Genomic DNA, 18,712 nt, shown 5'->3' on the forward strand with positions numbered 1-18,712 from the left:
AACATGTCCACAACTTGTTTCTGCTGCCCCCAGGTGGCCAAAAAAATTGCAGGTTTGAGTATAGATGTGCAAATAAACAGTGGATGAACTCAATTAACCTGTTTATCCAATGTGTGCGTGTGTGCGTATATGTATGTGGGTTGGTGATTCACTGGCCCACATGCTTAAACAAACAGTCATTTTCCTCTCTGTTGGAATAACAAAATGACTCACTTTCTGCTTCCAGGATCCTGTGGCCTCTGATCTTTGACCTCTTCACTGTTGTTGATACCCTAGTTGACCTTTGACATCATGCTCTGTAGGCCACTGTGTGAACAGCTTTTGATAAATGACTGAAGTGTGAATGCAGTGTCATAGCAGACAGTCCGGTTTGAACCAGTCGGACCTGAACGCACCAGGCCTGGTTTATTTTGGCAGCTATGTGGTGATTCTGCTGGTGTGTTGGTTATAGGTTAGCCAATCTTATCACTAATCAAAAAATGGCAAAGTAGAAGTGAGTGAAATACTTATTCAATGGAACATATGAGACACTATTTGTATTTGAAAGTGTAACTCTGTTGTTGGTATTTCCACCAATCTGGCCATTATTTGGCTGCTTTTATTTGAGAATTTTATGGGAGGAGTTCTCTATTCATTACAATATAAAACAGCATGTGCAATACAAAACATCCTGCAGGATGAAGAGGAACTTCTCCTCAAAATGTTTTCTGTCTCTCTCCTCAGGGAGTTTGATCCAGGATACGTCGAGGAGTCTGGTACTTCATGTCCCTTCCTCCCTGCTCTTCCTCCTCCTTCTCCTCCTCCTCTTTCTTCTCCATCGCCACCACCCCAACAACAAACATCACCGTCATCCCAGCACAGCAAATCATGTACGGCAAGAGGAGTCCAACTCCGTATCAAGAACAGGTAGGAGAGAGCAATGAATTGGATGATGTTTCTGTGTAACAAAAAGTGTAAGAAATGGACTTAACTCTAACCTAAGCTGCAGTCATTAGTATGTTACACTCCATACGTTTGTGGACTTACAGGTTACCTTAAAAAAATGCCTTGTTCAAATCCAGCTCATCTACTCTGTAGTATAGCGGTCCTGGAGGCTACTATAACCAGGGGTACACAAAACTGACATGCGGGTACGTGTGCACAGCAAAAATCAGAAATGCATAATATGAATTATCTCTGTTTGGCAGGCAGCTGTCATTGGCTGTCAATATATACCTCTCGTCTACAGCAATTTCTTGTCAACACATTTTGACCCAAAGAAGTAAAAAATGGTGAGACATTTCCAAAACACAACAGACATTGAGCAGCTACTTTTGCATCCCACCACTTTCATAGAAACATCAAACCGACCCCAAACAGAAGAAAAGACTTTGCTCTGAAAAGTGGTTCCAAAATGTGCCGTGGCTTTGAGCTAATGAGGAGCGCACCGAAATGTGCTGCAAAATATGTTGTATGCATCCACATCTAATAGACAAAACAGGTGTTTTTTATACAGGCTCAAAGAATTTCAATCATCTGTTATTTGATTAGCGGGCGGCACGGTGGCGCAGCAGGTAGTGCGCGTGCCTCACAGCAAGAAGGTTGCTGGTTCGAACCCGGGGTCGGGCAGGGCCTTTCTGTGTGAAGTTTGCATGTTCTTCCCGTGCATGCGTGGGTTCTCTCCGGGCACTGCGGCTTCCTCCCACAGACCAAAAACATGCTCATTAGGTTAATTGGTCTCTAAATTGTCCGTAGGTGTGAGTGTGTCTGTGTATGTTGCCCTGCGATCGGCTGGCGACCGGTTCAGGGTGTACCCCGCCTCTCGCCCATTGCTAGCTGGGATAGGCTCCAGCCCCCCGCAACCCCGAAATGGGATGCGCGGGTAAAGAAGATGAATGAATGAATGAATGAATGTTATTTGATTAACACAAAAAGTCTCAGGAGCACATGAATGTGGCACAAGCTGTTGCTAACAAACAATCTAGTCAAGCTGAAAAGTCCAGTCGCCCAGTGACTGCTGCAGGAGCATATCGTTCAGTCTCGCCTGTGATCTTGTCTGCTACATGCTCGTCTGTCAGCCCTGATGCACATTCACCTGTCAGAGATGACCACAGAGACATTTGACCCAAAGCCAGCTGTCGACCTGAGGATAGAGACAGCTTATCTGAGACTCAACCAAGGACTGGGAGGTGCATCTTCATCGGCTATCATGCAGGAAGGAGGACATTGAGGGAGGTTGTGTTTATTAAGACCATGCTGTGTATGGGGTGATCACCAAACAATGCACGGTTATTCTCTGAATCAGCCGATGTGTCAGTGAGCACAGCTGTGCAGACTGAGGAAATCATGAAGTGTCAGGCTCATCTGAAGGCAGGCTGGAGGCTGTGTACCTTTGATGAAATCACGTTTCTATCAGGGATGGGACTTTCATGCAGCCTTTCATGAATGACGTGAAGACAGAGGTGCAGTGCACACCAGATGACGAACATGTGAGACTGGTTCAATCCAAAGAACACTGCTCAGAGTTGTGGCTACCACCATAGGGTCACTGATTGGGGCTTCCTGTCTCTTATATGACAGTTCCTTCCAGTGTCTATGAATTGTCTTTATTTTTCCAACTGTTTGGATGGCAGGCACCCTGTGGAATGAAACAGGAAGTGATGTCAAATCAGTGACAGGTTTACTGCTGTCAACTGAGGAGGTTATCACCCTGGTGTTAGGATGTCCTGCCTGTGCTTCCGTTGAGCGTGTGTGCATGTGTGTGTCAGTCACAGGATTTATTACAGTGTCCTGCTGTGTGTTTGTGACTCAAGGTTCAAACTCAGATCAACAGGAAAACAAACTTTGTTGGTTTCTATGTGACCCACGTCAGACTGCTGTTCGTTAGACAACTTGGTGTTTAAGATGAGCTGTGATAATTAGCCTCAGCTATGTGAGAGGTGCAATGATGATGCTGTTCTGCTTCTTAAATCCATGTTTTTTAAAAAGATTTTTATTTCAGCTTTCCATCTCTGTGCAGCTGGTATTTATCGTGAGACTCCACACTTGCCATGTTTACATGTCGTGTGCATCATTTTGTACGCATTTTAACCTGACATATTTACAACCCTGGTTCCATCAAGGTCGGGATTCTGTGAAACACAGATTGAAAGAGAAAGAAATCATGTGCAAATGAACTGTGTTAACTGACAACAGTTTTACAAAGTGTTCTCAAGCTGATGTAGTAAAATCCATTTTCAAAGCGATGAACCTCCAACCTTGCTTGTGAACGACTGAGCCTTTCGAGGATGCCCCTTTCATACCCAATGTGTCAAATTCAGAATAAGCATATATTTACATAAATCAATGAAGCTGATGAGGTCAAAGTCATTGCTCGCACTGCGCTAAGCACGTGATGCAGAGAGGAGTCCAGCACACTGGCAGACACTTACTGTCATATCATTAACTGAAACGAATGGCTGTTTATTTTGTGACTTTGTAGCTGTCCAAGAATCATATTCAGGGCTATGAGTAACCAGGTGGTTACTTATGTTCCATGGAAACATTATCCAGAATATGATCAAAACTAAACATGAACATAAGGGTCCTGTACGTCTAATCTACAGTAGCTTCCTGGTTCAATGCTCTTGTCATCTCTCTCTCTCTTCCAGTGTTCTGTGTATAAACTCAGTCGATACAGACAAACAGTCTATAAATACTGACACTCTGCTCCAGCCAGTTTCATCCTAATATGGAGGTCAAGTCCTTGAAGCACTTTGTGCATGTGTGTGTGTGTGTGTGTGTGTGTGTGTGTGTGTGTGTGTGTGTGTGTGTGTGTGTGTGTGTGTAAGTGTGTAATAAGCATCACAGCCTCAGGGGGGTGCTAGTGTGACTGCAGATTCCTTGATTTTCCTTGTGTCCTGTTGCCCACTGTTACCAATAAAGTCTGTGAGAGTCAAAGTTGGAGGCTGTAAGTAAAGAGTTGGCTCTTTACATAAACTGAATTCCTTGAAAAGTCCTTGAAACTTTTTGAAACTGTGGAGCTTGAAAACAATGTTCTTGGTTCCTGCAAAGCTGATGGCTCCAGGATATACACAAAGTTTTTATTTTAAAAAAGTGACTGAGCAGTTACATTGAACATTTATGTGTCCTGCTGAAGTGCCTTTGAGCAGCAACTTGTTTGCAGGTGAATGTAACAACAGGGTCATTAAAATGTACTCTACTCTTGTTCTCAGAGTCAGATAAACAGGCAAATTGACTCTTTACTCCCACAATCCCTTGGGCTCTGGGTGGTTATCAGATACCACCGAGGAGAGAGGAGGGGTAGAGGGGGAGCAATGCCTGTCTCTTATTGGTCCAAAAACAGGAAGTGGGCCATCAGAGCCCCATGAGGCTGGGTGTTAATCTTGAGAGGACAGACAGACTGATTTATAAACACACACAGTCTCCTTCTCTGACCCCTTTCCTTTTATTCTCTTTTATCCTTTTCCTCTCCTCTTCTCTCCTCTCCTCTCCTCTCCTCCCCTCCCTGTTCCCCATTCCACTTCCTCATTACTCCTTCTTTCCTTTCCTTTCCTCTCTTTCCCTCCTCCTCTCCTCTCCTCCTCAGATGTTTCTATAGTTGAATCATCACATTTTTCTAAAATATCATCACGTAATTGCACAAAACTCATACACACACACACACACACACACACACACACACACACACACACACACACACACACACACACACAGACACACGCACATAGTTGTGTCTCCATCACTTTTAGGGACAGCGCATTTTTGGATTCCAGGAGTCCTTCAGAAGGTAGCAGTGGTCTTTGAAGGGGTTCCAGGAGTCCTTGAGTGAGAAAACTGCTAACATAATGTATAGAATCGGTACTGGTGCTGTTGTTATCAGCAGTTTCATTAAAACAGTGTGTCATTTGTTGACCAGAACTGTGTGTGAAGGGTCCACATACGTGACTTTAACTCCCAGCCAAGGAGACACCAGGATGAGTAGCAGAAGTAGCACCCATACTTACACATTTAGATTCATACTTTTCATACATTTCTGACACACCCCAAACACACATATTCAAGCTATTAACATAGTTTCACAAACATGTTTTGATACAGTTAAACACACACACACACACACACACACACACACACACACACACACACAGTTTAAGTGCATCAGTATGCATTTTTGTCCACCCCTCTCTCTCTCTCTCTCTCTCTCTCTCTCTCTCTCCAATTTTGGTTTCCGGTCAGATCAGAGAGATTATTATTATGGGTTGAAGGAACGGTTTCCCACGGCAACAGATAAGGTCTGTTCAGAGAGACACACCCTGCACACACACACACACACACACACACACACACACACACACACACACACACACACACACAGCCCATTTTCATATCTCATACCTCCACCAGTCAGATTTTGTTTTCATTCCAGTTTTGATCCAGATACGAACAGAAAATAATCACAAAGAATTCATTATTAAAGCAGAATGTTGTCTCTGTGTTATGGATTTGTCATGGGCTGTATGTAAGAAGCTAGTTGCCAGTCCATCCTGTTGTCAGCTGGGTTTTGTTGACAGCAGAGTCAGGACAGACCTCAAACCTGGCAACTCTGCTAGGAGAACAAGACTTTTGAGACGCCACATGCAGTCACTGTTCCCAGCTGCAATAGCTCCAAAGCTTATAGCTGTTGCAACCACAGTGTCTTCTTTTACATTTCTGTTTCTACTCCAGTTCGAAAAACACACACGCACACACATGTAAATCAGACGTGGATGGAGCCATGGCTTCCACTTGTCCCTCTGTTTCTAGTGTTTGTGCTAAGCTAGGCATATAGCAAGGCGTGTACTGCACAATGAGGATGTCAGTGTTCCCTTTTGCCTTCTGCAAGCAGTTTACGAGAAGCTGTCTGCCTCTAACAATGAGGTCTGAGGTAAAACGATACATTTTTAACCTTGAGTTAGAGGTAGCATTAGCGTAGAATTAGCTTTTAGCCCACATTAGCTTAGACTTTGATCAGTTAGGTTAGAGTTATCTAAGATAAAAAAGGATACCAGCCTCTCATCCTTAGTATACTATCAAATGGTGTCCCCTCCAGGCTTTGACCAGGGTCAACAATGTTTAGCTTTTTGTTCATTAACTTTTGATCTTCTGGTCCCATGGAACTGGAGGTAGGAGTCAGAGGTAGGCACGGGATTGGTATGAGGTTAGATTCAGGCACAGGGATATGGCTGTGGTTAGGGCAAGGGTTAGTTTTTATATGGAATAGGATGGGGTGGCAGTGGCCCAGTTCGTAGAGTCTTGGCAGGGGTAGAGATGTGGTATGGGTAAGTTGACACCTGATTCAATGTTGTGGTTAAATTAGTTTAATATGTGTCAGCACATTCTGTATGTCGTTATGGAAGTTGGAGAGGTCCTTGAGGATGTGCCAGAAGGTAGTGAGGAGGTTACTGAAGAGGTCCTAAGAGTCTTTGGGGAGGCTTTACTGGCTAAAGAGGTTTCAGCAGTTCTTGATGATGTTTTCCAGGAAGATGATGATGATGAATCAAAAAAGTGCTCCAACATTTTCGGAGTTGAAACGCTCCATAAGCTCCTGCAGGCGTAGCTAGCCAGCCAGCCACCCAGTCGCACTCACAGAGACCAATGCAGCCAACACAGCAGATTGCTGCAACAATGGCAGAGGAAAGCCAGGCGCACAACTAGAAGATATGGAAGATGTTCACAATATGACCAAATCAGCAAAAAAAGTTACCAGCATGTGTATGTAGTAGATGGTTTTGGTTACAGTTAGAGTACTGGGGAACAGTGAGGATGGTGAGTAATTATCTGCAATATTGAGGGTGTGGTCACATTTCATCAACCTGAACAGAATGTCACATACACCTCTGTGTGTCTGTGTGTGTTTGTGGAGAGATGTGTGTGTGTGTGTGTGTGTGTGTGTGTGTGTGTGTGTGTGTGTGTGTGTGTGTGTGTGTGCGTGTGTGTGTGTGCGTGTGTGTGTGTGTGTGTGTGTGTGTGTGTGTGTGTGTGTGTGTGTGTGTGTGCTCTGCAGCCTTCAGGCAGGAAGTCTTCCAGAATAAAGTGTTTGGGGTCTGTGCAGCCCTGACACCTGATTCAAACACTACAAAGGGAGAGGATTTCCTTGCCACCCCATCATCCATTTCTCTCTGTGATCTCAGATACAGCACAAACATTTTGTTATAGTTTTTGGTTTTAAAGGTTACTTGTTTAGTCCAGTCTACAGCCATGCTAGGAGCTCTGTGAGGCTGCACTGCAATGAGCTAAATGCTAACATCAGCTTTCTAATATGCTCACAGTGACAATGCTAACATGCTGATGTTTAGTAGGTAATATTTACTTGATTCATCATGTTTGTTTAGCTAGTTTTTGCAGTATTTGAATAACTGTAATTTTATCCTGATGATGGCCCAAGACGAAATGTCAGGGGATCACCAAAATGATTAGAATCTCTTTTCTAGGGACCAGTGATGTCTGTAGTTAACTCATTTCAAAGCAGAAATGTCAACCTCATTGTGGTGCTGCAGAAAAGTCCCGGAATCACCAAGGTCAGGAATTATCCTGTGGTCAACATGAATATCTTTCATCACAGTCCATCCAATAGTTGGAGAGTTGCTGCAGGCTAAGTTGGGATCACCAAAGTCATTCGAATACGTTGTCTGGGAAACATGGATATTTGGAATTTTTTTTTCAGTGAGAAATCAGTAACAAAGCATTTTTTTTATATTTTTAATTTACCCACTACTGATCAGTGATTTCTAACCTTTATTGATATGTCTGCCCTTGTTTGTCGACTCCGGTCCTTCTAACAGTGATAATCTAACAGTCAATAACACCACGTGCTGCATCATGAGATGTCATTTTCCCTGCAGCTTCAAAATCCATTTCTCCTGCAATGAGCTCAATAATCCACTGTTTTCAACAACTCTGTCTGTGTTTATCTGTCCTCCCTCTTCTTCCTCACCCATCCTCCTCCTCCTCACTGTACTGATCCTCCCTCCCTTCCTCTCTCACCTTTGCACTTCACTCATTGCTTCTTCTTTACCTCTCAAGTTATTCTCTAAGTTATTTTCATTTCATGGCTGTTAGATAGGAAAGGCAGTATTGGGAAGTTCCTCATCCTTCTGCCTTTTTTTATCCTCTCCTTCCTTTATCTCTCTCACTATTTCCTCTCTTTCTACCGTCTCTCTATCAGTCTTTTAGTTGCTTCATTCCCTAACGACTCTTATCTCCCTCTATCCTCCCTCCCTTTCTTGCTACTCATTCTCTCTCACCATCTCTCACCCTGCCTCCCTCTTTTCCTCCCTTCTCTCTCTCTGTCTTTCTCTCCCCTCAGACTCTCAGTGTCTCTCGCTCACACCACATCAACTTGCTACCCACCAGACCAAGCCAAGCCAAGGATGTTTACTTTATGCTTTTATCGTACAGTTCCCTAATGACACTTAATTGCTTCATTTGCTTAATGAGCTCCGGGCCAGGGACCAACGCAGCACGACTCAATCCGACCAGCTAGCCCCAGACTGGAACTAGAGCAAAGAGACAGATCAGAGGGTGGCAGAGACGGGATCGGTAGAGGCAAGTCTTCGATGGAGTTTTGATGGAATAGAGTAGATGAATGTAAGAATGCAGGAATAGCATGGTCGTGTCAGTTAGGGTTTCAGCTTTTTGAAAGGAGACACGGTTGATAGTGGACTCCAGCATAAGAGAGGCATTGACTGAAAAAGAGCGTTAATCCGTGTTTGTTTGGGTAGGAGCAGAGTAGATGCATGTAGGAAAGAAAATTCTTATAGGTTTAAGGTTAAAAAAATACAGCAAAGCAAGACAGCTGAAGGTCCAGTTGAAGGTATAGTAGAATGTAGCGGAGTAGATTTCATTAGAGGACAAGTAGCCCACTTTTTGAAGTCTCTTGTACACAGGATAGCATGTAAGGGAAGGGTTGAGTAGAGCTCTGTTGAAATCAGGGAAAAATAGGTTTTCTTGGAGTTTTGTAGAAGGAAAGGGTACGGAAAATGGAACATTCTGGGACTTTCTAAGTGAAGAAGAAAATAAAAGAGTACAACTAAGAAGAAAGCAGCAGAGTCGAAACCAGAATACGGGTGACTGTGAATCGAGAGCATGGAGCTGTTGGAGGCGTTTTACCGCAGGAAGCTCCGGAAGAAGCAGAAGAAAGCAGAGCTGGGCCGGTCGGACGGGGCACTGTGTCGCTCGCCGTCAGAGGCCAGCGTCAACAGCCTGGCAACAGGCCTCATCTCCAAAGTCCTCAGGTTCACCTCCAGGTAAAACAGGACACCTGTTTTGTTTATTCTGTTAGAAAGATGGGAGACGTCTACGAGAGAAGTCCTATTGAGGTTTGTCTGAGTTAAGAGAGACCTGGGGCTGATTTTCCTTACGTGAAAGTAAAGGGGTTAACATGAATCTATATCTGTCATAAAGTTTCACAGACAAAAATAATCTTCATGCTTTTACCCCTGAAACTGGAATATTATAATATGGTTTACAACATCTTAGTATTTCTTCTTAGCAGGGTTGGAAATCACCACCCATCACTGGTCAAATACAGATGAATTTGATGCATCTACCAGCCATGGCGGCAGGTAAACAAAGGGGGCATTAAACAAACAGTTGAATCATTCCATGAAAACATTATCTCAATCATCAGGAACAGAGTCAGACCGGCCATTGGGAGATCTGGGACAATTCCCAGTAGGCCGGTCCCTCTGTGGGCCAGGTTGACAACAAATTATCATCATTACTCGTCAATCAACTGAGAGTACTGAGCCTGAAGGCACCAGCAGTGGAGAGGGGAGAGCAGCCCATAGAGCCCAGTGATACCAGTGATACCAGTGATACCAGTTCAACTGTTGGTCAAGGTTTTGCAGCTGCAGCAGTAAGACAGATGACAACAGGGATAAGATAAGCAAGGTTTGGGTTTGGCTGGCTGCGTATTTAGCTGCGTCATGTGTCCTTTGTTGAAAGTAAACATGGTCAGCTTTTCATGAAGCTGATGTGATCATCAGTGTGACTTTTTGTGATAGGACCAATCACAGCCCTGATGGGGCGGGACATTAACAAAAGGTTGATGTGCTACAGCAAAGTGTGGAAATGCATGAATTGTTGTGATTATTGACTTAACATTAATGAGAGAGAAACTGTGTGTGTGTGTGTGTGTGTGTGTGTGTGTGTGTGTGTGTGTGTGTGTTTGTTTGTTTGTGTGTGTGTGTGTGGTGTGAAGGAGAGAATTAAAAATGGATAACTACGTGGATAGATATTAAATGAATACTTTTCTATGGGAAAATGTGTATTATTATTATTATTATTATTATTATTATTATTATTATTATTATTATTATTATTATTATTATTATTATAAACCATTAGTCACACACAAAAGTGGGATTTCAAAATGGTGGCTGGTGAAGAATTGAGTCACTGGTAGCCACTTTGGCTGCTGATAGAAAAGATTCATTTCCAACACTGTATCATAGCAACAGAAAAAGTACGAGGTGCTTCCTGTAACTCAATCAATGGGTCAAACTGAATATGATACTTACTGTTGGAGTAATGGGGTCTCATTTCCATCCCAACTTTTTTATCATGACTCGGCTCTGATTTGCACACTGAACATTTTGGATGTTAAGAGCAAAACATTAAATTTGCACTCTGTACTTCAAAACAGAAGGACAAATGAAGAACATCAAAAAAGAGTCTGAAGTCTTCATCTGACTAATAACTAAGAATCAACATGATAAACACATGCATGTGTTTGTGCTGTGCGATAACATACCTTCATCTTGGTGACTTGTGCGTGGTCTTTACAGACCTGCAATTTGTGAATCTGACATGGACTTCGTGAATTGTCCCTGGTCCTGGTGACATGACGTGACCTTGATGAATACTGTTCTATTGTGAATGGACAATCGAAGACAAAAAGACTCTCAGAATTTATCTGCATTAGTGTTACCCAGTTTTCACAATTGCACTTGGATTTCAAGCCAGTCCCCCTAGAGAGAGGGTGAATATCTGTACAAGTGTAACTGCGATGATAACGTGTTGAGGTATTCCAGTCATGTCCTGTAATTACCCATGATCCTCTGTTTCACATGGGGGCTTTCATGTCTCTGTCTCCTGCTTTCTCAGATACAATCTTTTCCTGTTTACCTCTGTGCATAAATACAGAGCGGCCCAACATGTCAAATATAACGAGGATTAGGGGAGATTGTTATAACCACCACGCTCTTCGATGTCTCTGTTATCATAACTGCTTAGATAACACATTCACAAATAATGATGATGATGTCATAAGGATTGTCACTACAAACATGAAACACCTGACTTTATCCCTGAAATAATATTGCCATGAAGATACAAGTGAAGTTGACTTGTAGCCTCAGTAAACATTTTCCTAATGAGTTTATGGTCTCAATCCCTAGTTTCAAGTCTTCAATACAGCATCATGTTTATTTTGTAAATAACTGTCCCATTTAGAATAGAATAGATGATAAAGCAGGGTATGTTTCAGGGCGTGGCTGCCTTGTGAGCTTGTCCTTGAATGCTCAGTCAGATCAAGTAGCAATGCATATTCCCCTTTTAATGTGAAACATTTGCACAGGTAATGTTGAGTGTCACTCACAGTACCTTAACATTAATTGAAAAAACAGCATAGTGGAAGTGACAGGAAATATTTAGTGAACGGAAACAGTATGTATGTTGAAAAATTGAAACTTGGAGCAGCATGACAGTGTATGACATGACTGTTGTTGACTGCTGTGTAAATGTACATTATACTGAATTTAGTGAGACATCAGGTGAACATGGAGGAAGTTGGATTTGCATTAACAGCATGAGCAGGACTGTAAAATGGATGCAGATGAGAAATATTTCGTTTTGATTAAAGTCCATCTGCACATTCAGCTGCAGCTATCAGTTTTTTGGGAGCTGGAAGCTGAAAGTACTTAAGCATTTTTTCCAGTTGGAAGGGAAGGGAGAGGCAGAGATAGGCAGAAGGTGAGTCACATCTCTGAGACCATACAGCTGTGTGTGTGTTGTGTTGTGTTACTGTGGGAGGGTAATGTTTAATGTTGAAATCCATTTTCTGGTTCCAGCTCTGATAATAAACTCTGTTCAGTGGCTGATTCCTTGTGGCAGTTTGAGACATCTAATGGTTCTGTGAATGAGGGTCTGTGCAGGATGGAAGCAGATAAACAGCTTAGAAATAGAAACCATGTCTGTGGTGTGAGTGTTGGTTGACATGCAGCTTTTTGTTAATCAGTCAGCAGTAAGTGCATTCGAATGCACTACCAGCAATACATCTAAATACTTGAAATACATCCCTCCCTCAAAGTACAACTTACTATTACTATTTTGTACCTTACCTGTTGTCTTCCTTCAATCTGGTAACTGCTAGAATGCTAACATGCTAATGTTGCTACCCGACCTTCCACTTCCTTAATGTGCATCTGAGCCTACAAGTTGAGCCAGTCTAACAGTTTAGAGCAGATCCTTACAAGTCTACAGTATGTGTGTCATACTGCTATGTACACCCACCCACCCCAAAAAAAAAAATTCTCAGAAGCATGACCCCAGTGTTCTCAATACAGCACTGTTTACAGAGTAGTTTTAGGTGTCCACATGATATTCTAAAAGTAGTAAGGATAATAAACAAGCTGTTTCTCTGTTTGTCACCCTTCCCCCCAGATAATGACCTTTGAAGAAGTTGTATTTCCTTTACAGATAATTAATCCTACTCTTTTCTTGAGTTTGATGCCAGAATGTGTTGTTGCACTGTAAATATGACTTAAACGCTGCATATATGCTAACTTTCTCTTTGTGTTTCAACCCCACAGGCGCAGTGAGCCGGCGTCTCGTCCTCATTCGTGGCATTCGACGAAGCTTGCTGAAGTTCAGCAGGAAGTGGACCCAGGAGCCATGGATACCATGAGCAGTGCCTGGCACCACACCTACCACCCCAGGTCAGTGTTCAAAAACAGCTCTGACAGTGAATATCCATAATTATACCGAGTACATTCAGTGTGCAACCAAACCTTTCCTTTTGTTGTAGCAGAAATGGACAACTTTGGTGGTCAACTTAGTTATGTTACACACACATAGAACATATACAAATATTTCAATTAGAATAGAGTCAAATAACAGGTAGGCTCTGCTCAGGCGTCTCACCTCAACAATATCAACAAATCCTCAGTAAATGGGTACCAGTGAAGTTCTGTGTGGTTTTAATCACCTGCTGCAGAGCCCTGTGATCGTGGGCCGTGTGCATCACAGGCCAATTTGTAATGCTTCCAGTCGGGATGCTTTCTATTGCTACTCTGTATTTTCCTTAAGAAGTACAGCCATATATGTATTACCTACACATATTGTACTGTTACAGGTATCGCTTTGGGCAAATGTGTAACATTAAACAGCTTGTCTCCCTCATTTTGAGGTTTTTGGTGTGTGTAACACATAAGCTGTTCTTATCCCTCAGGTGTATTGATGCTCAGCACAGACGAACTTAATGTTTAGTTTCTTGTTGAGTTGAAATTTCTGAAGCTGCTCTGCAGTATTCAGTTCAGTTCTGCTCCACTCTTCTGGCTCAAATATGACATTAACCATACTGTTTGTTTATGACAATGCCAACCCCTGCCATGTGGCTTTGTTGTCTCCTGAATATTTGCACCTAATCATAATGCCCATACCTGGCATTTCTAGCAGCTGGACTTAAAGTAATAGTATATGGATGGATATAAAAGAAAAGCAGATTTTCTGTACTTTGAGGTCTCAGCCATCTGCAAGTCAAGGACATTAATCACCGCAGAAGTTTGTGACCATTTATAACCTGCTGCCTTCTGTGTAGAATCAGTGGACATTTGTAGTTGGAGATAAGAAGACAATAACACTGTGGTCATAAATGTAAGAACACAAGATAAGAAACACAATGACCTCTTTTATGATTCTGTTCAGGATCATATGAACTTGTCTGAGAAGACATTTTGTTAGTTTCTATAGTTTTTAGGACCCAAAATACTGAGCTCAGACAAATGAGACAGGAGTCGAAGGAAGGTTAACAGTTTTAATTTGACAATTTGAGAACGTGCAACAGGTGAATCCAGTGAGTCCAGGAAGCAACCGGTCCAGCCTCTTCAGGTGAGAGCAGACTGGCAGGGCACAGACAAAGACAGGTGTGGGATTTGCACCTGAGCACAGACAGACAAAAAGGAGTCAGGAATGCAGGTAGCAGACAAGCAAAAAAGTCAAAAGGTACTTAGCTATAACTGGGTCTTGGTTGTTAGCTTGCAGGTAGACAGATGATTAAACAAATACTGGCTGGAACTCAGATGCTTCTATAGTGAGTAGGGTCTGATTGCTGGATTGAGTGCAGCTGTGCTCTGGAGGGGAGAGGTAGGCCCAGTCTATCGGTCACACCCTGCCTTGACACAGCCTGGACAAGAAAGACAGGGGGAGAGACAGACAGGAGACGACAGGGGAGGCAAAACACAGGAGCACAAAAGGGAAAACAAGGAGAGGAGACCATAGATCTCCACACATTTTGAATCCTGGAGTTTGGGTTTACTGCTCTCTGCTATCAGTCAGTCACCCACAGGGTCAAAGTTCATGTTTCCAGAGAAACATACAACGTCTCGTGTCTTATCACAGACGAACAGACACCAGTGTTTGCTCTTGGCATTAAACATGTCCTCCTTAAAGATCTCAGCTCCCGGGTCAAAGCCATATGAAATAAACTCTGCATTTGTTACTTTTCTTGACCTGCAGTTACTGTTTCCTGATGCTTGATGTGTTTTTAATGGACCTTTATAGTTGCTTTTAATGTCCACCCACCAGGTGACGGTAAAAGAAACAACCCTGTACTCCACAAGAAAATGATCTCTGGAGAAATCAGGACAGTCAAGTAGTTTACTGCCTCACAGGTCGGCTGAGGAACCGATGGCCAGTGGTGGTTTGACATAATGACACAGTGTTGATGACAAGACTTTACTGGTGTCTCAACCAATTGTTTTTACTGTTATACTGTACATATATATATATACACAAGCTTATTCAGTTCAATAAAAACCGTCACTGGACATTCCAAGTGTTTGTATAACACTGTAATGATACTTTGTGTTGACGACAGCAGGAATTTGTTTGGGTGACAAAGGTGCAGAGACAGATCAATATCTGGATCTGTTCACTGCTATCTGTCTGTTATACGATGTGACCTTTGACTGTCAGCGTGGTGTGTTTTCATTCTAAGGTGTCAAAATGTGTTTATCAAATGTCATGCTGTTAACAACAGTGGCCATTCATCTCTTAGATAATGATTTCCAATATGTAGTTGACTGAATCTTAAATGTTAATTATTACACATTGAAACATGATAGTTGATTAAATATGATTGTTGATTATTGAACACAATGTTCCGTCTTAGTGGCCTTGGCATGTAATTATTTAGTTTTGAGGACCAGTTACATTTAGCTCGAGAATGAGGACTATTTTAGACACATTTTATGAGAGTGGGGAACTTTTTGGAAAATGAGGACATTTTAGAAAGCAAGGGACATTTTGAAAAACTTGACATTTTTAGCAAGTTAAGCCATTTTTGGAAAGTGAGGAGCTTTCTAGGAAGTGAGAACATTTTTAGAAAAATGTCCTTCAAAGGGCTGTGTACTTGATCTGAATATCAAGATTAGAGTTGTTTTAGGTTAAGGTTGGGGTTATGTTGGTAATATCTTACGTCCGTGAAGGCCTTGTAGTTGGACGTGTGTGTGTTTAAATTAAGGACAGGTCTATCCAGGTGTTGTCTTGTGCACCACAAGGGTTTTTAGGATTCAGATATCTTGTCTCACACACATCAGAGCTCCTGCTGGGTGATAGGGCTGCAAACATGGTCATAATAAAAGTTTGCATATCACCCAATAACATGTTTTCTCAGCTGAAGTATCTGCTGTGATATGTTGAGCATTTAGTCATCCCCATTGCACTGACCGGTAAATAAGATAATTGCCTTGTTCTAGTGTCGTGCTTGTGTTGTATGTGAAGCAGGGCTGTTGGTCAGTGGGTTTATGTCATCAGAGAAAGTTATATCACTGTTTCTTTTAAACAGCAGTGAAGGGCGAATAAAGGCCTCTGACGTGGCAGTGTGTGTGCGCATGTGTCTGTGCCGGGTGGACAGGGCATTGACGTCGATGCCTGCATTAAGGGGCATTCCTGATGCCCTTCCCCCTCACCTCTGGGTCTCCCATGGCAACCAACCCCATCTCCCTCCACACACACACACACACACACACACACACACACACACACACACACACACACGCACACAGTCTGCTCGTGTCCTGTTAGTAAAGTAGGGGTCTGAATGAAAAGTTTGTTTTAACATTTCTACTGTAATGGAACTGGGAAACGAGAGACAGAGACAGAAAGTCAAACAGAGGCGGACAGTACAGCTGACAGAAAGAGAGAGACGCTGAAACAAAAGTTAGACTCAGAGAAGTTACTGACACAGAAAAAGAGAAATACAGACAGACACAGACCGAGACTTGTCCTCTTTTCCACAGCAGTAATTGCATTGTGTTCGGTTGAAGGACTTGGTGGGTCAAACTGTGACGTAGACACACATTTACATTCCAGTCAGTTATCAACTTTACAGCCAACGGTTCTAACAAAGCTCTTTCAGACATGCACTAGAGGACCTAAATGTTCTGACAATTGAACATATTGATCTCATGTCTGAATACACACCTGTGTATTTTTTATGTAAAAGTCATATATATTGTCAATTTAATGTCAAGACTGCTGCAGCACATGGTTAAATACAAAGTAAGATAAATTGGACACTGTGTTTTGCCTTCCTCAAAGCACTGAAAAATAGATGATTTCATTGTTTTCTCATATGCACAAAGACAAGAAAACCAGCTTAGTAAACCAGGAAACTCTGTGAATGAACCAGTTTAATTAAGTTGTCTTTGTAAGTCTCTAGAAGGGGAGAACACAAGCCCCTCATACAACCATAACAATAATCAGACCATCACTCCCTCTTTATTTCATGCTTTGCCAACTGCATGAATCTGCAGACAAAAACTTAACATACAACACGTATGCTCACAGTCATTAGTTGCAAACTGATGTGTTCAGTTCACCATTCGCTAAAAACACAAGCACATTCAATGAATGCACTCTTTCAGTCGTTCATGCACAACACTGCGTATGACATTCCCATCAGCCTCAGCTGTACGTGACGTTTAGAGCTAATAAGGAAATTTTTGCTTGTTAACACACTACACTTAGATGCTGAATATGGTGAATATTACCTGCTGTACGTCAACATGTTAGCATTGTCATTGTGTCCATGTTAGCATGCTGATGTTAGCTTTAAGACCAAAGAACATCTCAGTTTACCTTAATCTATAATGATTCTGCCACATGTCCATTGTCAAAGCATGAATGAGTCTCCTAGATTTTAATTCTCTGTCTTTCAGTGCCTCCACCACTGACCTGTCTGGTGGGTTTGACTCTGGTGGGACCTACCTGAGGAAGAGTCCGGACCAGTACAGCTCCAGGGGCAGCATGGAGAGCCTTGACCCGCCTCTGCCCTCCCAGCATCACTCCGGAGCTCAGCACCACCATCCTCTGGGTCACCACAGCCACAGCGGACCACATCCCACCTACTCCTCATGCCACCAGCTATCCTCTGCCAGGTTCATACAAACACCTTAGCCATTACTGTCTGAACAAAGTACAGCAGGTTCAGGAAATGTCCTACCTAGCTAGCTAGCCCGTCTTGATCAAACTTAAACAGCGTTGTCCATGTTCACCAATGTACTTTGAGAAACTAGAGGAAAGAGAATGGAAGACACATATAAGCCTTATATAGTACGAGGAAAATCCAGTGAATGTGAGCCTCCCTATGCATGATGAACTGGTCACCAGGTGTCATCTTTTTGAAAATAGCATAGTCAAATGGAGATCAACTAGCCCTTTGATAGGGTGTGTCTTTCACAGCTGTAAATGTCTCAATTCCATGATCTCAAATTAAATCTCTTGTCGTGTTCCAGGTCATCCAACAGCATTGACCACCTCCACAGCAAACGAGATTCTGCCTACTCCTCCTTCTCCACCAGCTCCAGTATCCCAGAGTACCTTGCCTCCACCCCCTCCTTCAGCCCAGAGCGCTCCTATTCGCTGGAGACTGTGTCTCAGAGAGGAGGAGGAAGTGGTGAGATGCAGCAGGCTGACATACGTTATGTCCGGACAGTTTACGATGCCCAGCAGGGCCTATCTCAAGAGCATGAGCTGAGCTCCTCCTCCGCTGTATTGCTGCGCAGCGGTGAATCCAGAAGCGGGGAAGGGGCAAGGGTGAGCCAAAACCGAGACCTGCAAGGTAAAGTTTCTGTTTCAGGGATGGTTTTTGGGCAATGTAATTCTAATTTAATAAGATTCATTGTTTTGTCTTTTCATTACTGGTTCCAGTTCCCGTCTGCTACCGTGGCAGCAGCAGCAGCAGTAGTGGCAGCAGCAGTGGTGGCATGCCAGCTTCAAACAGACACAGTGTGGGTCCAATATGGGGCCCGGTAGCCAGCCACAGCTCCTACGAGAGCCTGAAGGGGGCACCACCTCCACCAAGGCGAAGCGACAGTTACGCAGCCATCAGGAACCACGAAAGACCAAACTCCTGGTCCAGTCTGGAACACGCCAGGTCACTACGGTGAGTAGAGTCTGTCAAGTCTGA

At 43.0% G+C, this 18,712-nt stretch overlaps 1 protein-coding gene across 3 annotated transcripts in view; it reads left to right on the forward strand.

Moving 5' to 3' along the window:
* Positions 1 to 18,712, forward strand: part of shroom3 (shroom family member 3) — a 63,892-nt gene that overhangs the window by 23,263 nt on the left and 21,917 nt on the right. For 2 of the 3 annotated variants that reach the window (XM_076758590.1, XM_076758591.1), the window contains exons 3-7: positions 724 to 906; positions 12,834 to 12,959; positions 17,463 to 17,681; positions 18,039 to 18,364; positions 18,454 to 18,688. In XM_076758590.1, coding sequence (XP_076614705.1) covers positions 724 to 906; positions 12,834 to 12,959; positions 17,463 to 17,681; positions 18,039 to 18,364; positions 18,454 to 18,688 — 1,089 coding nt within the window. Of the gene's footprint in view, positions 1 to 723; positions 907 to 8,511; positions 9,267 to 12,833; positions 12,960 to 17,462; positions 17,682 to 18,038; positions 18,365 to 18,453; positions 18,689 to 18,712 lie in introns of those variants that run through there. The other variant, XM_076758592.1, reaches the window with a different exon arrangement.

The sequence above is a fragment of the Chaetodon auriga genome, chromosome 19 (genome assembly GCF_051107435.1).
Source record: "Chaetodon auriga isolate fChaAug3 chromosome 19, fChaAug3.hap1, whole genome shotgun sequence".
Classification (NCBI taxonomy): domain Eukaryota; kingdom Metazoa; phylum Chordata; class Actinopteri; order Chaetodontiformes; family Chaetodontidae; genus Chaetodon; species Chaetodon auriga.